This window comes from Puma concolor, chromosome F2 (genome assembly GCF_028749965.1).
Source record: "Puma concolor isolate L17-30 chromosome F2, mPumCon1.1.hap2, whole genome shotgun sequence".
NCBI classification, from domain to species: domain Eukaryota; kingdom Metazoa; phylum Chordata; class Mammalia; order Carnivora; family Felidae; genus Puma; species Puma concolor.
The window spans coordinates 53,931,392-53,953,650 of NC_141684.1; the positions used below are offsets into that span (position 1 = coordinate 53,931,392).

The 22,259-nt window shown below is 35.6% G+C and overlaps 2 protein-coding genes and 1 long non-coding RNA gene across 4 annotated transcripts in view; 2 read left to right on the forward strand and 1 right to left on the reverse strand.

Annotated features, from left to right (window-relative positions):
• The window catches only part of LOC147572019 (uncharacterized), a 270,675-nt gene that overhangs the window by 100,009 nt on the left and 148,407 nt on the right, over positions 1-22,259 (reverse strand). The gene's annotated exons all lie outside the window — the stretch shown is intronic.
• On the forward strand, positions 1,677-6,628 carry LOC112859390 (fatty acid-binding protein, adipocyte). 2 transcript variants are annotated; one of them, XM_025922598.2, is made up of 4 exons: positions 1,677-1,834; positions 4,327-4,499; positions 5,284-5,385; positions 5,840-6,628. In XM_025922598.2, the coding sequence occupies exons 1-4, from the start codon at positions 1,762-1,764 to the stop codon at positions 5,888-5,890; spliced, it is 399 nt and encodes a 132-aa protein (XP_025778383.1). In that variant the 5' UTR covers positions 1,677-1,761; the 3' UTR covers positions 5,891-6,628. The 2 variants fall into 2 exon arrangements, with proteins under 2 accessions (XP_025778383.1, XP_086552126.1); XM_086696000.1 differs by lacking the exon at positions 1,677-1,834 and adding an exon at positions 2,612-2,645.
• On the forward strand, positions 18,047-21,525 carry FABP9 (fatty acid binding protein 9). Its single transcript, XM_025922734.2, has 4 exons — positions 18,047-18,180; positions 20,434-20,606; positions 21,078-21,179; positions 21,341-21,525. The coding sequence occupies exons 1-4, from the start codon at positions 18,108-18,110 to the stop codon at positions 21,389-21,391; spliced, it is 399 nt and encodes a 132-aa protein (XP_025778519.1). The 5' UTR covers positions 18,047-18,107; the 3' UTR covers positions 21,392-21,525.

Below are 22,259 nucleotides of genomic sequence, written 5' to 3' on the forward strand. Positions count from 1 at the left end.
TCTCTGTACCTTTCTCTCAATTTTGTTGTATACCTAAGAAAGTCTTTAAAAAGACAAACCAAAGCCAAAACAAAACAAAAAAGCCAACTGTTATTAATTTAGAACATTGTCAAGTTATCACTGTATTAAGACTGATCGTTTTTATTTACTTATTCAGTGGGAAACAGATTAATTTATAATAGGAAGTCTGCCCGGAATGGTACATCACCCACAGTCCCTGTATCTGTGCAACAGTCCAGAGTGGATGAACATTATTACTGTGCCATTAACACATGCAACAATTAAAAATTACTATTGTAACTTGGCTTTATCAGGCCTTCATAGCAACCTGCTTGACTACAGAAAATCCTGTCCTTCATAGAATCCTCTCTCTCAGACATTTCTGGGAAGACCTCAGGGTACTTACATGGGTTGTTAATCAATCATATGCTCTGTAGGGCACACAGAGTAGTGATTCATCCTGATACAATATTTTATTTTTTTTCTTTTCTAAAATCTGGGTATGTTCATGGGTGTTTGTTGCACATACAAACATCTTTCACCATTCTGGTATTGGGTAAGAGGAGACTGAAAGACAGAATTACTTTAGAAAAGAAATCTCATGAATTACTTACTATGTAAAAGAAGGAAATAAAATTTTGATAGTGTGACATCAACACCACTTCTGATCATTTTCAAGCAAAGCAACGCCATTTAGATCTGGATAAATTTAGAGCTTGTAATAACATCGTTCAGGAACTGGATGAATTTTCTCAGTATGGGGAGCATATTTTGGAATGGGGCCTATTTTTTAAGGCCCCAATTCCATGGGAATAAACACTATGCTCTCATTTAGGGGATGGAAGGAGTGAGGTTAAATCATTACTAATTAAGTCAACAGATTCTTGACAGATAATTTCTTTTTCATTCATGCAAAACACTTGAAATGAGAAATCTGACGTAGTTTAAGATGCTATTACTTATTTTATTTTAATTGACAAGTAATTCCCGAGACAGTAGGGTCTCAAAGAGCCTTTGCAATTACTTAAGAATCTGTGAGGTCAGGGGCACCTGGGCGGTTCAGATGGTTAAGCGTCCAACTTCGGCTCAGGTCTGATTTCACCATTCATGAGTTTGAGCCCCGAATCGGGCTCTGTGCTGACAGCTCAGAGCCTGGAGCCCGCTTCAGATTCTGTGTCTCCCTCTCTTTCTGACCCTCCCCCACTGGCACTTTGTGTCTCTCTCAAAAATAAAGAACATTAAAAAAATTTTTTTAATTAAAAAAATAAAAAAGAATCCGTAAGGTCATTCTTACGTTCCTCAATTCAAAAGAACCACATAGTTGTAATTTTAATAGAAACTCCAGACCAGGGGGTCAAAGTTCATCTCAAGATAATTAACCTGCTCTACACCAGGATAAGTATGTATGGAAATAATAGTGGCAAATTCAATGCAGTGAACATTAAGCTGTCAAAACAGGAAAGTTGCCTGTTGAAAATATTTTGCCAGTGCTTAAAAAAATTTGTACTCTAAGTCAAATGTCCATTTGCCAGGGAGAACCAGAGTTGAGAAACTTTTATTTAAGACATGACTCAGAGGGAAAAAGGCAGAGGCTGGTAATAAAGGAAATGATCTGGTATCAATCCCCAATTGGTTATTCCTGAAATCACATGATCTGGGCATCTTTAAAAGGAATTTATCTGGACTCAAGAAGGTCATAGCACCTTCCTGACAGCTGCAGCTTTTTTCTCATCTTGAAGATAACCCTAGAAAGCTCATAAAATGTGTGATGCATTTGTGGGTACCTGGAAACTTAGCTCCAGTGAAAACTTTGATGATTACATGAAAGAAGTGGGTAAGAAAATACGTTGTAGGATGACTGGATTTATAACTTTTTCTCTGGGGAGATGGGGTTAATGCATGATTTTCACCCTGGGAGTATGGGTTAGATAGGAAATGCTGCTTTCTACATAGAGGCTATCCAAATAGCAAGCCAGAATCATTTGTTTGTAGGAACATTCTAGACCAAAGTCACAGTGCATGCTTCCTAAAGGTGAACCAATACGACAAAGGGTCTAGCTGGAATTTTTACAGTCTATAGAAATGACAAGATTTTATTTGACTGCTGAACTGGGTTATCTTTGTGTTACTTGGCTCTTTGCCTGTTTTTCTGTCATTCTTTCTTGCATATGAAATAAATAAGACTATATTTATTTCCTAGCATTCAATAACTTTTATTTGAAACCGAAAGCACTGTATTTCTCTATTTAATGTGATTTTTAAGCAAACATATGTTAACTAATTATTTTATTTTCTCACTGTCAATTTGTTAAATTGTGTTTTTGTTTTTATGAGAACCAAAATCTTAATTTCAGACAATATGTTCCTTTGAGGGGTTAAATATTTCTTTGATTAGGAATTACATGGGATGCCATAGGATCATCAAGTAAGTCAAAAGGACAATGTTATATGTATAATGTGCCCCTCCTTGATAATGGAGGCTTTTAAGCTTGTGGATTCTACTAATATTGCCAGTGTTGTGTGAATATTCCCTAGATGATTATGGTGGTGAAGCATTGGGGTACGGAGGCCGGTTCTCACTCAGACAGCTTCTACCTTGAGAGCCCCTCTCCTCATACCCCTGTGCATGATAAAGTCATACCCAGGTATAGCAATTTGAGGAGGGGTTTTTACAGGGGTTAAGATTTAATCTCTGTATCTTAAGACTTTATCTTTTTCCTAAATCATATGGTAGAGTTTTTGCTTGTCTGTAACTACTACTATTTTCTTTGTTTAAAGACAGGAGGGAAATTAGGGACTTTAGCATAAGTGAGATCTAACTTTCTAGAATATCAACTAGTTGTGATTCAATAAACTAATCAGAATGCTGATTAGTGCTGATACAGAAATGTCAGGATTTGAGGCTATTTTGCTATTGAGTTTTAGAAACATTTTGCACTTTTAATACTTACATTTAAATTCTTATACCACTGTGTTTTAAAATTATAAAGTACTGATGATAATGAAAGACAATAAGGTAACTCCTGAAATTAATTGCTCTAACTGATGATTAGCAAGCAGGTATTACTTTCATCAGTCAAAGAAGGACTGAATAAAGCAAGTGGAGAATGTGATTTTTCCCAAGGTCAGCCATTCTGGAATTATACTTGATGTTGCATCCTTTCATTATACTGACTCACTCCATGTATTTAAAGGTATATTTTGTAACAGGGCCAGGACTTGATGAAGCAATATCTTTCCACCTGTGGCCACTTTTCAGACAGGGCGCTAAATAAGAGCCTCAGCATCACTTGTTTTGGACAATGTTTCTCTCCTTCTTACCCCCTCTTTCTAACCTTTCACATGTATAAGTAGCCTTTCATCAAAGCAGCAGCTTAGGCTTATGTACATGTGTTAAAAAATTCAACACATCTATGGCTGTCATAAATTCTGTGTAACATACGCAGTGACAGCAAGTTCCCACTGTCTACATGAAGTTGCAAATTGTTCATCCCTTACCTGACACAAGAAGAGAAGTTCCTTTTTTAAAAGAGGGGTTTGTACCTGAGGCGATTGAGAGTAAAAGTATTGATTTCTAAACTTAATAAAATAGTGATTTCTTAAATTTTGACATTTTCAAAATTGACTAGACCCTCTTTAACAGTTCCTACAATTTACTGGGAATAATATCACCATTCTTAGATGGTATAAATGTAGGAAACATTTTGCCTTTTGGATAAATTAACCAGAATCTTCATTCCATAGTAGAGTAATTTGGAAAAGCCAAGAAAATAGGACTTGGCAGCAAATGCTACGAAATGTTTGGGCGACTTTTGTACACCCAAGCAGGTTATTATTATTTTCTTTGGAAAGAGAGAAGAGAGCAAGCACTAGTGGGGGAGAGGGGCAGAGGAAGAGAGAATATACGTGTGTGTGTGTGTGTGTGTGTGTCTATACACACACACACACACACACACACACACACATATGTATGTATGTATGTATTCTAGAAGATTTGATCTTTTTGAAAATTAACAGCATGTCTCCTGTGGAGTCCGAAACCCAGAAGAAATTAAAATAGACTTACACTTAATCATGACATGTGTTCCTTTAAATATTAGTCTGCTTTACTTATCTGCAGCAGCTATTTAAATGAGGCTTTTAAGAAATTCACTGGTGTTCTTTTTTTCCTTTTATGCACACCCACCCACCCACCTACACCCATACACACACACACACACACACACACACACACACACACACACACACACACAGTACAGCTCTAACTTAGTTAAAGATGTGAAAGAAAATTGTAAACTTGACATTTTTTTCTTTTCCCAACTGTAGGAGTGGGCTTTGCCACTAGGAAAGTGGCTGGCATGGCCAAACCCAACATGATCATCAGTGTGAATGGGGATGTGATCACCATTAAATCAGAAAGCACCTTTAAAAATACTGAGATTTCCTTCAGACTGGGTGAAGAATTTGATGAAGTTACTGCAGATGACAGAAAAGTCAAGGTGAGAAAGAAGGAATTGGAGCAGAATAAAAAGCCTGGTTTCTAAAAGACTGTTGCCAGGGTGCCTGGGTGGCTCAGTCAGTTAAGCATCCAGCTTCAGCTCAGGTCATGATCTCAACGGTTCATGAGTTCAAGCCTCGCATTGGGCTCTGTGCTGATAGCTCAGAGACTAGAGCCTGCTTCAGATTCTGTGTCTCCCTCTCTCCCTGCCTCTTCTGCTCTCTCAAACATAAATTAAAAAAATCAACAAATAAAAGACTGCTGCCAAGAAGAAGTCATTTTGTGTAAAAGGAGGGAAACTATTTTATCACAGGTCAAAGATCCCTGACTTCCTAGACCTAAGCCATGTTCTCTTAGATATGTATTTGGTGAATCTTCTCCTTTCTATAAAGTTGTATTTATTCTTCAAAAAAGTGATTAATAAATTTTATTTGTCACACAATATATAGAGTATTTGAAGTGAAAGAAAAATAACATTTCAGAGAATGTTTATGAAAGAGTGGAAGAAGAAAGGAAAAGATCACCTATGAGTATCATCTCAACATAAATTTATTGCCTATATTTTCTCACAGTATTATTTCAAATATGTGTTTGTATAATATTCTGATCATAATGTATCATTTATATGCTGTTATTTTTACCACTCATTTTTTCGTTTTAATATATTCTTACAATTTAGAATTACTCGTGACCTCAAAATATTCCTTCATTCAAAGGTGATGTATTTTTTATTTTATTTTCCTCTACCTTATACAAATGGTAATCACTTTTTATTATGCTCACAGAGCATCATAACCTTAGATGGGGGTGCCCTGGTACAGGTGCAGAAGTGGGATGGAAAATCAACCACCATAAAGAGAAAACGAGTGGATGATAAACTGGTGGTGGTGAGTATCCTCTAGTTGCTTAATTCTAGGCTCTGCTGCTTGGTCATCTTATACTCACCATTCTACCTAATCATGCTGGCTTATGTAGAAAAAAAGTGATTCCATTGGCATTATGGTTTCACTCTGGCAATTGTCCTTCATGCTTTTAAGCTCAGTCGAGGCATGCTGTCCCTCAAGAAGCATTCTCTGACTGCTCTCAGCACACACCATATTGTATTATGCATTTCTGCTTGTATTGCTCACACACTATATAGATTGTAAAGTTCCTTGAGGGGAAGACTTGTGTTTTCTTGGTCTTTTTGTCTTCCTAACTTATTACATTATCAGGTATATATAGGAGCCCAGAACAAATGTTTTCAAATAAATACTGTTTCCTTCCCAATATTACAGGCAAAATAAATAAACCCATAGTTTAGTCCCATGATTGACCAAGAGTTTTTTTGTGTGTGTCTAGGAATGTATCATGAAAGGCGTCACCTCTACCAGAATTTATGAGAGAGCATAAACCAAGGGACATTGAGCTGAAGTTTGCATCGAACTCTATGACAGTCTGTTGGATATATTGTCCAAACATATATTGTTATTTTCTACTAATTAGCAAGCAACTAATTTTCCCCCAAACTGATTTTATTCAATGTGGGTATGTTCATTAAATAAAACTTCTTAGATTTAGAAGGTGATGTAATGATTTATTCTTTGTGTGGGATAATTTTTTACTCATAACCCAATGAAGGAAAGAGAAAATTGTATTTTTGCTTTATTGCTGGTATAATATGATTTTTCATAATAATCCAAGGTAAAAAATATTCATGAATTTTCCATTTTCTTAGGTAGATGATAAATTTGCTATTATTGAATATGCAGTCCTTCTGTAGCATGCCTACAGTCAAGTAACTACCTCAGAAAGACCTAAGGTAGTTTTAAATGTAGTGAAGTGGCCCACAGACAGCTGGGCCAAGTCCTGCCATTTCACACCTACCTATCCTGGAGCATTGAGAGAAAGACCAGCAATACATGTTACGGACACTATTTCTGGAATATAATTTTTAATCTGAAAAATTATTGGTAAACCAAGCTATCTCTGGAATCTCTCAAAGATTAAATGCAAATAATCTCATAATGTTCTTTCCATAAAAGACATGACAACTTTGTAATGAGTAATGATGCAAATGTTCTTATAGTGGTTTCCAAATCTTTCTTTTTCTTCCTAGTGGAACTTTTTTATTAAATGAAGTATTGAATATGTTCTGGAACTTTTTATTCAGATAAAATCTCCATGGAATTCCCACTCCCCCCCCCAAATAGACAAAAATGATAATGAGGTTTCCCAGATAGAGGGGTGTATGTGTGTGTGTGTGTGTGTGTGTGTGTGTTGGGGAGAGAGAGGGAGGGAGAGAGAGAAAGAGGGAGGGAGGGAGGGAGGAGGTTTCTTCTGCCTGTTGTGGAAATTTTGCAGCTGTTCAAGATATTGGAGTTTCACGTAAATAGATTACAATTTCCATACTATATACTTATATTTTATAGTCAGCCGAAGTCTATTAATGTGCTGCAATTGATATAATTCTGTTTGTGATGTTTCCTTTAAGAATAACTCCATTATTTGTTGAGTACTTATTTTATGCACAACACTAAGATACAAAGGGGCCAGAAGAGGTAAAGTAAGTTCCTGATCATAAGAATTTACTTTCTTTGCAAAAACAGAGTCAGACTCTTTTGGCTCACTGGAGGATTGAAGACCTCAAAAGGAGAAGACTTGTACAGACTGATTAGGACAATTCTTGAGCAACCAATATTGATTAAGCACTTACTTTGGTGCCAGGCACTTTGCATGCTCAAAATAATCCTATAAGAAGATTTTAGTATTCCTGTTCATAGAAGAGGAAACTTAGGTTTAGAGTGTAAGTCTACAAAGTTAAATAGGGAAATGACATAGTATCTGAAATTCAAGAGAGCAACCCAGGATGGGATATAGGTCTAGAAGCTATCAGTATCCTAGTGGTAACTTAATTCACAAATGGTGATGAGATAATCCAATAATAAGGGAGAACTGGAAAAAAAGAAAGACTTGAAGGTAGTCAAGTGGATGTTCCAGGCACTTCAAGTCAACATGTTCTGTGCTAAATTTATCATTGTTGCCCCCTTCCACCCACTACCTACAACTTGTTCTTCATCCTATTTTCCAAAGCTCAGTGGGTATCAGCATGTTTTGTCTAATTACTTTTTCCATAAATCTTAAATCATCCTTGAATATGTCTTCTTCCTCCCTCCACAGTACCTATGTTACTTTTTGAAAATCATATTAATTCTGTTAACTTAAAATTTCTTTAATGTTTGCTTTTCTCATTCCCATTACCAATACCTCCAAACATTTTTTTCTTTAATTGCTTCAGAGTTCTCCTAATAAATCTCCCTCTTTTACTGTCAATTCTCTCTTCTGTTTTCCAAGCCCTGTAGATTTAATAAATGGTATTTGCACAATGGAAACCTGACCTGGACACTCACTGATTAAAACATTTGCAAATGGCTCCCATTGCATCCAGAGAAGGTCCAATCTCCATAGCGTGGAATGTATATTTTGTCTTATGCTTGTCTTTTCTCATCTGTTTAGTTTTATCATTGCTCTTGTTGTATTACACTTCTTGCTATTGCTTCAATCATCCCAAGCAATTTTCATACTCTGTTTTGCCTCTAGTTGTGTGTGTGTGTGTGTGTGTGTGTGTGTGTGTGTGTGTGTGTGTGTATCCTGCTTCTTTCTATCTAGAACCTTCCCTTCCTTTGTCCTGAACATTCCTCATCCCTTAATGGTTCCTCTGTGCTAATTCTTTGCAAAGTTGCATTAGGTACCACTTCTATGTATGAGTATTTGTGGATCTAGTTATTTTCAAAATGTACTTTCAAGTTTAATTCTTATTTTTCAGACGGTATGGAAGCATAGAGTAAGAAGATCCAGTCCAATGTATATTTGCTAGATAAGCTGGTTTCTTCCTTCTATATTTTCATAAAACTAAGGTCACGATACAAAAGATATCTTTGAGTATCAGTTCTCCAATTTATCTTGCCTGGGACTTCTTTGAAGGTCACGTAATTTTCCATTGTCTAACATTATTTCTACCAACACATATACAGAAACATAGAGAAGGTTCTACTCTTAGGGGCGCCTGGGTGGCTCAGTCGGTTGGGTGTCTGACTTCAGCTCAGGTCATGATCTCGTGGTCCATGAGTTCGAGCCCTGCATTGGTCTCTGTGCTGACAGGTTGGAGCCTGGAGCCTGTTTCTGATTCTGTCTCCCTCTCTCTGACCCTCCCCCGCTCACACTCTGTCTCGCTCTCTCAAAAATAAATAAACATTTAAAAAAAATAAAAAATAAATAAAAGAAGAAGGTTCTACTCTTAAAGGAAGAGAGATAGGGCCAAGCAGATACTTCTCAGAAAAACAGATGCATGGGTATAGAGTCCATCTATATCTTGAAGAAGATATGAATAGTTCAAAAAGCCATTCACTCAGTCTTTAGAAACTGTGAGAATCGGATGACACAATAGGCCAGCATATCCTTTCTTTTCTTTAATTCCTGTCACTGCTATCATTGAATTACAATTTCTGTCTTATAAATACTTCTTCCAAATCCCATAGCATTATTGGCTTAAATTTTTACTTTAAATTTTACTTTTAAATTTTTACTGACTTAAATTTAAAAAATTTTTTGAAAGTTATGTATCAATTTTGAGCAGGTGACCTAGCCTCTTGTTTAGAATAGTGATTTTCACCCAAGTTATTATTGTGACTTGACCACTGTGTGGTATGCCAAAGTATGTTACTACCAGTAACAAAGTACAAAAATTTATGAATTATTTTATTTTTCAAGTAAATTACTTGAATTTAATATCATATAAAATATGGTTTTTCACAAACTTGTTCTCTTATTTGCAGAAGGAGAGAAAGGGATTATCACTTGTATATGAGACTTACTTGAGGTTTTCTGAGGGACTTGAAAAAATTCTTACGGGTGCATTGCTGCTAAGAAGAAAAATAGATTGTAAAGTCCTTGAGTTGGAACATGTAAGCCTCCAAGATGGTTGTCAGGTGGTGATGTTTTTTTTTTATCTTTAGGGTTCAGCTTTTAAGCAGTGTGTTTATAGCACTCCTAGCCAGGCTGCATGAGTACAGGAAATGGCTGGGTGAAGGAGTAAGGCACAGCCCTTGCATAGCTTATCGGTGAACATCTCTCTAGTTAGTGAAAAACACAATATTGACCTTACATCCAATTATGGATCCATCCATTAATTCACACACCAGCCCTATCCCAATGCAGAATACATTAAAAGGATTTACATGTAGTCAAACAAACAGAAAATTTTAGGCAACACATACAAAAAAATCACTTATTGAGAGCATCTCAAAGGCAAGGATGATGTCAAACTTGTAGCTAGGTTCCCAGACCCTGGTACAGTGAAGAGGAGAGTCAGAGCTTAATAAATGATTCTTGAATGAATAAGTATGCTGTCTTCTTTGTGCTAAATGTGGTGTATGGAACAGAAAGAATGACAATCTCATATACATGTCTTTAATGTAATAGAGAAATAGCATGAATACCATCACATTACCTGGGAAAACTGTCCTAATAGTTCCTTTTCTTTCCTTTACCCTTACCCCTCAAATCTAGAAAGGATTAAAACTTTCCTCCCCATGACCACAGAAAAATGTATGTGTTCCTACTATAACAAGATATTACCACACTCTCATTTCTCTTTCCCGTTCACTAGGTTGTCACTGCCTCTAGAGCAGGTCACTTACATGGATACCTAGAATCTAGCACAGAGCCTGAAACATGGTAATCCCTCAATAAATTTTAACAGAATGAATAAAGACACAATATAGGGGAAGAAATTCATTATATACTAAATTATGTGGTATAGGCTATGGACTGAAGGGAGCCAACGGCAAGCAGGACCAACATGTCCTGGAGTAGTCAAATTTTCAACAAAGAAGATGTATTTGAGTTAGGCCTTGGAAGATAATTGTAATTAATTGCTTATTAATTAGTTTTACAGTAGAACAACTTGGCAAATACCAAGCAGATTTTTGTATGTTTTTGAAGTTAAGCTTGCATAAATTCACATTAGAATTAGTTATAACATTAGGGTCTTGAATGTAATCCCCATGGTAACCAAAAAGAAAGCAGCTATAGAAAATATATATAAGGAAATGAGAAAGGAATTTTAATGTTTCATTACAAAAAATCAGCTAAACAAAAAAGAAAATAGTAAATCAGGAAATGTGGGACAAAAAAAGCTACAAAGCACATGAAAAACAAATAGCAAAATGACAGAAGTAAATCCCTCCTTATCACTAGTAATTTTAAATATAAATTGATTAAACACTCTAGTCAAAAGACAAATTGAATAAAGAGAAAGAATAAAAAAAAAGTCTAACTATATGCTATCTACAAGAGACTAACTTTAGATCCAAATATACAAATAGGTTGAAAATCAAAGGATAGCAGAAGATATTCCATACAAATAGTAACCAAGAGAGCAGAGGTGGCTATACCAACAAAAGACAAAATAGACTTATTACATATTTAAATGAAAGTTTCAATACAGCAAGAACATATAATTATAAACATTTATATACCTAGTAAAAGACAAAGTACATAAGGCAAAAAATGACAGAATTTTTATATCTCAATAAAAAAATGTGACAGAATTAAAGAGAGAAATAGACAGTTCTACAATAATAGTTGGATAATTCAAAATTTCACTCTCAATAAAGGATGGAACAACCAGACAGAACATACGTAAGGAAATAGTAGACTTAGAAAACACAATAAATCAACTGGATGTAACAGACATGTATAGAACACTCAAAAACCACAGAATACATATTTTTTTCACGTGTACATGAACTTTCTTCAGGATAGAAAGGATAAAATTAAGTCTCAGTAAATTTAAAAAGATATATGCAAAATACCTTATTCAAACATAATGGGATGAAGTAAGAAATCAATAACAGAAGGAAAACTGGAAAATTCACAAATTTTTGGAAATTAAACAACAACCAATGGATCAAAAAAGAAATAACAAGAGAAATTAGAAAACACTTAGTGATGAATGAAAGCTGAAACACAACATACCAAAACTTACCGGACACAGTGAAAGTAGTGTTAAGTGGGAAATTTATAGTTAAAAATGCTTATATTAAAAGAAGAAGAAAAGAGAAGTTCTCAAATCCACAATCTATCTTTACAACTCAAGAAACTTGAAAAACAAGAAAAAACTGAACCCAAAGCTAGCAGAAGGAAATAATAAAGATCAGAGCAGAGATGAATGAAATAGAAAAATAGAAAAATGAAAAAGAAAATCAACAAAATGAAAAGTTGGTTCTTCAAAAGATTAACAAAATTGACAAGCTTTAGGTAGACTACTAAGAAAAAAAAGAGAGAAAACTCAAATTACTAAAATCAGTAATGAAACTAGGACATTACTACTGACTCTACAGAAATAGAAAGGATTACAAGAGAATAGTCTGAGCAGCTGTGCACCAACAAATAGGGTAACCTAGATGAAATGAACAAATTCCTGCTAAGACTAAAGCATGAAGAAATAGCAAATCTGAACAGACCTGTAACTAGTAAGGAGTAACCAGGAACCAAATATCTGATTAAAAAAAAAAAAAGTCCTGGCTTAATGGTTTCACTGGTGAACTCTACCAAATTGAAGAAGAACTAATGCCAATCCTTCTCAAACTCTTCCAAAAAAATTAAAGAAAAAAGAAGACTAATTCATTTTATGCATATGATATCATTAATATCAAACTCAGACAAAGATAGTTGAAAAAAATTACAGAGCAATATCCCATATGAATCGTGATGTAAAATCCTCAACAAAATGCTAGCAAGCAGAATTCAGTAGCATATTAGAAGGATTATACACCATGACCAATTGGAATTTATTGGGGAATGCAAGGATGAGTCAACATGCAAAAACTGGTCAATATAATCTACCATATTATCACAATGAATGGGGAAAAAAACATATGGTCATCTCAATTAATACAGAGAAAGAATTTGAGAAAATTCCAAACTCCTTCATGTAAAAACATTCCACAAACTAGGAATAGTAGGAAACTACTTCAGTGTAACAAAAACCCTGTGTGAAAACTCCATAGAGGACATAACACTTAATAGTGAAACCTGAAAGTTTTTCCTGTATAATCAGGAACAAGACAGAGACGTCAGCTTCTGCCATTTGTATTGAATATGTTACCGGAAGTACTAATCAGAGTAGTCAAGAAAAAAAAAGCCATCCAAACTAAAAAAGGAAGAAGAAAAATTATTTCTGGTCACAGATGGTATAATCTTATATGAAGAAAACCCTAAAGATTCCACTCACCTGAAAAAAAAAAAAAACCTATTAGAATAAATGAATTCAGCAAAGCGGCAGGATATATCATCAATTCACAAAAAGCAGTTGTGTTTCTATATACTAACGATGAACAACCGAGAAGTAAATTAAGAAAACATTTCCATTTACAATAGCAGCAGAAAGAATAAATTACTTATAAATTAACGTAATTAATTAACTTAATTAAACGAATCAGCTTTTGGTAAAAGTTTCATACAATTGAAATTGCAAACATCTATAAAAGAAATTTTTAGTAGACATAAATAAATGGAAAGATATCCCATATTCACAGATTGGAAGACTTAATATAGTTAGGATGTCATACTACCCAGAGTTATCTACAGATTTGATGGACTCCCAATCAAAATCCCAATGACATTTTTTGGAGAAATAGAAAACCCATTCTGAAATTCATATGGAATCTAAAGGGACCACAAAAAGCCAAAACAATTCTGAAAAAGAAGAATAAAATTGGATTACTCATGCTTCCTGATTTCAAAATTCACTACAAAGCTATTATAATCAAAACTTGCTAGTAGAGACAGACATATAAACAAATGGAACAGAATAGAGTCCAGAAATAAACCCTCACATAAATGGTCAAATAATTTTCAATTAATGTACTAAGGTCATTCAATGGGTAAAGGACCATCTTCAGAAAATGGTGCTGGAAAAATTGGGTATAACGGGCAAAAGGATAAAGTTGGACCCTTACCTAACACCATCTGCAAAAATGAACTCAAATGAATCCGTGACCTAAATATGTCTTTTTAAAAAAAATTTTTTTTTACATTTTTAAATTTATTTTTGAGAGAGAGAGAGAGAGAGAGAGAGAGGCAGAGCACAAGTGAGAGAGGGGCAGAGAGAGAGGGAGACACAGAATCCAAAGCAGGCTTCAGGCTCTGAGCTGTCAGCACCGAGCCTGACCGGGGCCCAAACTCACAAACTGGGAGATCATGACCTGAGCCGAATCGGACACTTAACCGACTGAGCCACCCAAGCTCCCCAGAAGTATACAATTCTTAGAAAAAAACATAGGGAAAATGTTCCATGACATTGGATTTGACCATGATTTCTGAAACATGAAAACAATGGCACAGGAAACAAATGAATAGAAAAATTGGACTTCATGAAAATTAAAAATCTGTGTGGGGGCACCTGGGTGGCTCAGGTCACGATCTCATGGTTCAGGGGTTGGAGTCCCACATCAGGCTCTGTGCTGACAGCTCGAAGCCTGGATGGAGCCTGCTTCAGATTCTGTCTCCCTCTCTCTCTGCCCCTCCCCCACTCACACTGTCTCCCTCTCTCTCAAAAATAAATGTTTTAAAAAAATCTGTGTGTATCTTTTGTGTTGATATATACTATCAATAGAGTAAAAAGACAACTTACAGAATGTGAGAAAATATTAGCAAATCATATTTCTCATAAGGAATTAATATCCACAATATATAGAGAGCTCTTAAAACTCAATAACAAATAAAATAAACAACCTGATTCAAACATGGGCAAAGGACTTGAAAAGACATTTTTCCAAAGAAGATATACAAATGTCCACTACATGAAAAGATGTTTAACACTACCAATCATTAGTGATATGTAAATCAAAATTACAATGAGATTCCACATCATATCCATTAAGATGGCTACTATCAAAAAAACAAACCAAATAACATGTTGGTGAAAATGTCTAGAAATTGGAATGCTTGTGCACCATGGATAGGTATGTAAATGATACAGCTGCTGTAGAAAACAGGATGACAGGTCCTCAAAAAATTAAAAATGTAATTATCATGGGATACAGCAATTCTGCTCCTAAATATATACTCCACCTCCACCACCACCTCCCCACCACCACAAAATGAAAACAGGGTCTTAAAGAGATATTTGTGCACCCATATTCATAGCAGCATTATTCACAATAATTAAAATGGAGAAGCAACTTAAGGTCCGTTGGCATATAGATAAGCAACATGTGGTATTTACATACAATGGAATATTATTAAGCATTAAAAAGGAAGGAAATTCTGACACATGGTACAACATGGAAGAAACTTAAGAAGTGCATGGTAAGTGAAATACACCAGTCACCATAAAAACAAATACTGTATGATTCTACTTATGTGAGTTATTTAGAGTAGTTGAAATTGTACAGACAGAAAGTAGAATAGTGGTTGCCAATGGCTAAGAGACTGGGAAAATTGGGTTCTTGTTTAGTAGGTATGGAGCTTCAGTTTTGCAAGATAAAAGAGTTCTGGAAGTAGATGGTGGTGAGGTAGCGCAATAATATGTACTTAATGCCACTGAATTGTACACCTAAAATGGTCAAGATAGTTAATTTTATGACACATAAAAAATTGGAAAATAAATCTACTGTGGCTCCAGCTAAAGTATTTTATATATATATATATATATATATATATATATATATATATATATATATATATAGCAGTAAATTACCAGACATATTCCTGAATACGTTCATAGCTTCCAGTATATTTTTATTTTTATCACTGTTCCTCACCAATAGGGAATGTAGCGTCTCAAAATTAAAATTTATTAAAGACTCCTTTACCTCTAAAATGTCGCAAGAAAAAAGTTACTCTGGAAAATGAGATATTGGAGAAACATACAGAAATGAGATAATGAAGAAATGAGCATTGAAGCTATCATGAAAACAAGATGTGTAAATGTTCGAAAACAAATTGCTCTATCCTGATTCCTTTACTGGAATTAACAATTACGAACAGCCTCACTTGAACATTTTTTTACTTGAGGGAATGGTGTTTTTTGGGGGTGGGGTTTGCTTTTAAAATCAAACACAAAAGCCAAAGGCAAGTGGTGGTGGCAGCAGGACTAGCAGAGCACATTCTCAGTTGAGAAGAGAGACTCACATGGTAATAATGAGACACGGAGCAAAGACCAACGGAGTCTGGGAATCCCTCTATCATCTGATGACTGTAATGAAAGACCTGTCATATCAGTCGGCCGGACTGGAGAGAACAATGTATATTACAAGCTTGCTTACAGTCACTGTTAGAGAGATTAAGATCAGTAATGAGGGGAATTGCCAGTTTAAAAGAAATAAACACTGCTTATTCCTTTTGTCATTCATTTATAAAACATTTATTGAGCACCTACGGTATACCAGCCACTGTCTTAGGGATATTGAGGTAAGAAATATTTTCTTTGCTTGAGGCGCTTATGAAATAACTCAGGGGACAGCTGGAAGATAACTAGTTGTAATACCATGAGAAATGTTTTCTAATATACTTCTGGTAAAGTACAATTGTATTACGTAATAGGAATCAACTAGCTCTGAGTCAGTTTCACAGAGAAGGAGATGTTTGAATTGGACCTGGAGAGATGATAGTTGCTGTACACAAGGCCAACATCAGATGATACATGCAACTGGTTGTTTTGAGATTTGAAACGAATCATTTAGGTAAAGCTATTTACTGAGGCATATCAATTACGAAGGCTTAAGTTGCGAGTAACAAAAACTCAGACACATGATTGTTCAAATAATGATGAAATTTATTAATTCACATATATAAAATTCCAGAAATTAAATGGCCTTCGTTCCTCCCCACTTTGCACTCTGTCATCTTCAGTTTTGGCTGCATCTCTGAGTTGGTAACACAATGGATGCAGCAGTCCCACATTTACAAAAAAGCAAAATGTGCAGAGGAGAAGAGAAACCATCTCTCTGGCTCTTTCCCTTAGGGGTAAGGGAATTTTATGGAAGCCAAAAATTTTACTTTTCCTTTGGTCTCATGGGACAGCTGAGTTCTATATGGGCCACAGGATTGATTCCTGAATCAATCAGTGGTGGGGAAATTGGAACAAGAATGATGACACTAATGTCACACTGCCCCATGGGCCAACATGCATTGCCATGTTTTCTTACTATCTTTCAAGCAGAGAATGTAAGCACACATGTAGAACCAGTAAAGCAAGGTTTGATCACTTGTTCTTTATTTGAATATCATCTCCGAGTACATTTTCAACTGTTAAGGCACTTATTTTGGGGACAGGTCTTGGTTTCCTGAAAGTGAGTCTAGCGTTTTTGCTTCCCCTGTTTTGTCCTCCAAATATTTCAATGACTGTTATATCTATAAAAAGACTGTATTGTAAATTTCTTCTTTATATGTTGTCATCATAAGAAATTCTTTATTCCACTTAAGTGATAACATTATGGTGCCAAAATGTCTACCTTTTTAAAAATTTGTTTTTTCCACAAACAGATGATTTAAATAAATATTTCTTTGAAGAATTATTTGACACAGGCAGATAATAGTATGAATATTCTTCTTCTGGTGCCTAATTTTCTGGTCTTGTTCAAAACAACTGGAATTAAAAGTTGTGATATAAATCTAGAGCTTCTGAATCTAATCCTTTTTCGTAAAGGCAAAATTGCCAAGTCCATATTACTTAGGTTACAGAAATAACTGTACAGAGATTTAAATAATCTACTGCCTTTCTCTTTTCGAATGCAGATATCGAAATGCCATTTTTCTCTCTAAAACTTCTCTTCACAATTTCAAGTGGTATCTTTTATTTTTTTTTTTCCAAGTGGTATCTTTTAATATCAAGATTACTTGGTAAGCCTACAAGATGAATTATCCAAGCATTAGCTCCACCTCCTTTTTAGGGCTTAAGTCACAAAACACCATTCAATGGTAATTGCTACCTTCCTTTCAGTGGGCAATCACTCTTGATGAACAACAGTGATAATATTAATAACACCCTATGCCTCCCTCCAAGAAACTGAAGAGATCTCAGTTACGTTAACTGATATCAATTCATCAACCCTGCAAGGAAGGGAGGAGAGACTATTATTTTAATGAAGAGTGTACTCTGGAACCATGATGTGTCCAAACAAAAAAACAGCTGAGGTGGATCAAGCAAGGGTGTGCTTCTCCTCTCAGGTGGGGAAACCACCTTAGTCAGGTGTTTATTGGACATTTGTTGGGATATTCCTAAAGAGTTGACTCAGCATTCAAATTTCAAAGGGCTATTGAAAATTATCTCCATTCCAGAAATAATACTTATCAAGTGACTTGGGGGTGTAAGTCTCTTTCCTAGAAGCTATAATCATTGACTTAAATTCAGCTTTACATGTTGATTTTCCATTTCTTAATTTGGGGGTGAATAAAATGAGTCATGCTGGTGCCTAGAATGTTTGGTCCTGCTGCCGCTTATCAGTTATTTCAGAAGTCACGTGATGAAGATGCCTTTTAAATTAAGATACTGGCAGCACTGTATTCCCTGAGTTTCTTTGGCTTTTGGTTGTGAGTGCCTCTTCTCAACAAGCTTTCCATCATGATTGAGCCCTTCTTGGGAACCTGGAAGCTGATCTCCAGTGAAAACTTTGAGGAATACATGAAACAACTAGGTGAGAAATACCATTACAAGATTTAGAAACTGGCAACACATTTTGTTATATGGTCAGCTTTGCATTTCACAATAAATTTTCCTATAATTCTCTTTTTTTGTGATCTTAGGAAATAGTCATGTAAGATTAACAAAGTTTATGTATCTACTTTTGATTTTCAAAAGTATATATATTTTGAGAGAGAAAGAGAGAATGGGCAGGACAGGGGCAGAGAGAGAGAGAGAGAGAGAGAGAGAGGGTGGGGGGAAAGAGGGAATCTCAAGCAAGCTCTGTGTGTCTCATGAACTACGAGGTCATGACCTGGGCCACAGGTGGATGCTTAACCAACTGAGCCACCCAGGTGCCCTGTTTTTTTTTTAATAACTAGTAATAATTGTCTCATTTTGGAATACTAAGCTCACATATACTTCCTTGTCATTATCTTTATATTTAAGTCCATTTATCCTTTTTGAAAATATTCATCCTATCCCCTGGATAGAGTTTCTCCCCAGCTTCATCATTTCATTTAATAGCATTTCTTAGCTTCAAATTTACAGATAATAATTTCTATAATTAAATTTATCAGCTAAATTTGTTTCAAGCTTTGCTTTAAGTTATAACTTCAAAAGAACAAAAGCAACAAATGAAATTTCTACTTGGTTAATGTTTTAGAGTCTTCATATATATGAGAGATACTTAAAAAACATTATTTTGAAGAATTTCAAATTTTTTATTGGAGAAATGGAACATTTTTACTCATTGAATGTCTCTCCACTGGCTATTTCTCAGAAGTCTAAACCCTATCCATTCTTTAGCTCTATAGTCAAGTTCATAAACATCAATTATAATGGCTCAGGTCTATAGCAACTCAACTATTCTTCACTAATGCTAGAAGAACAGTAATTATTTAATAATTAATTTTTAATAGTTAATTAAGAGAAGTCTTCCTTGCAATAATAAACTGCATATAAAGTCAAGAATTTTTTAACCTTATTTTCTTCTTTAAATTTGGTTGAGGTGATCAATGCATAATAAGTCAGTGTGTTCATAATGTAACATTTGTCCCTTTTTCATGCTTAGTATTAACTTTCTTAGGGAGATAGGAGAAACATACCTCTCTATTTCTTCATGGATTCATAGACCCACCTGTTTTGAGTTTAAATTTGGGGGCCTCTAAGAAATTTTGGGCTTATGGCAAGAGTAGCCCTTGATTGACTGAGAGTGGACTGAGGCAGAGGACAAGAGGGAATAACAGCTGAGCACCTACTATGTGCCACTGCCATGCAAAGTGCTTTCACTTAATCTCCTAGCACAGCTAGGAGGCAAGCACTATAGTTGTCCACGTTTTGCTATTGAGAAAGCTGAAGGTTAGAGAAGGGAAATAACATGCCCGAGCTCACAAGTGGCCAAGCCCAGGTTATAACCACCTCGCTCTTCTCTCTTTTGTCATCCACAGCTAACACTGCTTCTCCACAGTCAGGTGTGTCTTGTCAGTTTCACAGTCTGAATGCAAAATCGAGTTTGCTATTGGTACAGGGAGAGAAGATTCAGCTCTTCTGCCCACCTATTACAGGAATCAAGTTTGACCATGGACAATCCCCAACCTGAACAGGGCCAGGCTCTAAGCCAAACTGTCATTTGTCTACTTCCTCTTTTCTTGGCCAGATCTGAATGTAATCTGCAAATAAAAGAGGGGCTTGGGCTTCCTAAGTCATACTCTTTTCGAGGAGTTTAGATACTTTGAAAATTGTATTTCTTGTTTTGCTTTTTTTTCCTAAGTGTGCTAAAATTCTCAGTTAGAAAACCTGTGTTTAAATCTCAGCTCTGCTACTTACCAGGCACCTCACTTAGAATAAGCCTCTCTCTCTCTCTCTAGGATGCTGTGTACTCATCTCTAAAATGCAGATAGTAATACCCCCCTCATAGCTGTTGTAACACTCCACAAGGTAAAGCATGAGTTCAGATTCACTAAAAGGCACCATGCAGCTATACATTTTCGAGGAAGCATGAGTCTCCAAGATTTTCGATGAGGCACAATAGCCTCAAAAAGTGAATTTAGCTTTTCAAAATGTCAAGTGTAATTACTGACACATTTTCTCAATGAGTTTGCTTGGCTCAACCTAGCTATTACAGTGAGCATTGAAGAAATTATAGCGCATTACCCAAAACCTGAAGGGAGGAAGTATGTATTCTTTTTAAATTGCTTTCCAACACGGTTGTTAGCACTTCTTCCTAAATGTCTTAGGAAGGCATATTGCTTTCTCCACTTTACAGGAATGAGCGCAGCAGCCCGGAACCTGGCGGGGTTAGCAAAGCCGATAATCAGTATTAGTGCCAACGGGGATGAAGTGAACATCAAAGTAGAAAATTCCCTCAAGAACACTGAAATCTCCTTCAAACTGGGGGAAGAATTTGATGAAATCACAGCAGACGGTCGGAAAGTGAAGGTAAGAACTAAATAAGTCTTCCTGGTGTTCCACAATCCAGAAAAAACTAGGAAGCACTTGAGCATGGTTCATTCATATCTAATTTGATTAATTACCAAGTCACTTTGGGCTTGTTTTGTTCATTACTATTGCATATCTCTAAATTCAACCCTTTTGCAAGTTACTCTGATGGTTAACAGGCCAAAAAATTTGATGTGTTTTTATTTTTTTCTGATCTCTTTGCATAAAAGAGCATATACAAGAGAACAATTATTCACAAATAGTTTAGGTATTGTTCGGGGAAGGAGAGCATTAACTGAATACTCACTTGATACCTCTCTAGTTTGATGATAATAAAGTATGACAAGAATTGAGGGGAGAATTTGGGTGAAAAAAATGTCAAAACAGAAATTAAAAAGTAGATGAAAAGTCTTCTGTAGGTGAAAATGTTGTGAATTGCTATTTCTAACTGATTCCTTTATGCATCTATAGAGCATCGTAACATTAAGCAATGGTTCAATGATTCATGTCCAAAAATGGCTTGGCAAGGAGACAACAATAAAAAGACAAATTGTAGATGGAAACATGGTAGTGGTGAGTTTTCTGTAAATTGAAATTTTCCGATACTCCTATTTGAGGCATGCTTCTCCAGTTACTCAATTGTTTTACATCCTGATGTGAGAGTCTGGAGAAGGAGGGGTAGAGCAAATTTAACCTTCATGCACCAACTCTAATAGATCCCTCTTTGCTTTTAGGAATATACCATGAATAAAACTGTCAGCACTCGCATTTATGAAAAGATATGAAGGAAATTTCTACATCAGTGGAAACTTGTTCACTAACGAGAAACTGGGACTTGAAGAAGATATGCCTCAGGGCCATTGATTTAAAAAAATTGTTCAACATAAATTTGCTCAATAAAACCATCAAATTAAGTGCAGTTTTGGAGCTGTGTGATAGTGAGGGTTGGGGACAAGCTGATTAATTGGTGAGGTAAGAAGCGACTTGCTTATTATATGATTATGAGAGCACCAAAGTTCCCCTACCCTCTGTCTACCTGACTTCTATAGTCCTTAGGTTCCCTCCAGTGGACCCATTCCATTTAAGTTAAGGCATTCTGTCAGAGTGCTCTGTTGAAATTCCTGTGACCTCAAAGAGGGTCCAATACACTGCAGATACAACCACTAGGAACTACTTTGGGCAGTACAGATGCTGGAAACCAACATGCTGACTTTCTGTTTTTGCAGAAGGCTAGCCCTGCTTATATAGATGGATAGAGCACAAAACACAGCCTGGACATTATACACTGTGGCACTGTGGTTGAATTATTGTAGAAGAACATTTGAAATAATTATTGTCTCACTCGTCCATAAGCCCATTTAAAATAATCAGGCCAGTACACCTGTCACCACTGTTTACAACTTAGTCTTTGCAGAATGACCTTATATTAAATGCCAGTACTGAATTTCTAAGTTCCTGGTAAGAATATAATATCTAGAGCTACACAAAGTCCCTTAATAATTTCATTAACTACTGTTACTAGGAAGTACTCTCAGGGTTTAGAGAAAAGAGGAAGAATTATGTAAATACCATGTTGTACCTTAAATTCCAAACTGATAGCAGTCAGTCAAAAATAAGTCGTGAGAGTTAGGTTTAATATGGGCTAAAGTAGAA

What these genes read in the sequence shown, in the direction of transcription:
- LOC112859390 (XM_025922598.2), top strand. Translation starts at nt 1,762, where the DNA reads ATGTGTGATGCATTTGTGGGTACCTGGAAACTTAGCTCCAGTGAAAAC. An exon ending in TGATTACATGAAAGAAGTGG is followed by an intron (nt 1,835 to 4,326) that starts GTAAGAAAATAC and finishes TCCCAACTGTAG; the next exon opens with GAGTGGGCTTTGCCACTAGG. An exon ending in TGGATGATAAACTGGTGGTG is followed by an intron (nt 5,386 to 5,839) that starts GTGAGTATCCTC and finishes GTGTGTGTCTAG; the next exon opens with GAATGTATCATGAAAGGCGT.
- FABP9 (XM_025922734.2), top strand. Translation starts at nt 18,108, where the DNA reads ATGATTGAGCCCTTCTTGGGAACCTGGAAGCTGATCTCCAGTGAAAAC. An exon ending in GGAATACATGAAACAACTAG is followed by an intron (nt 18,181 to 20,433) that starts GTGAGAAATACC and finishes TCCACTTTACAG; the next exon opens with GAATGAGCGCAGCAGCCCGG. An exon ending in CAGACGGTCGGAAAGTGAAG is followed by an intron (nt 20,607 to 21,077) that starts GTAAGAACTAAA and finishes ATGCATCTATAG; the next exon opens with AGCATCGTAACATTAAGCAA.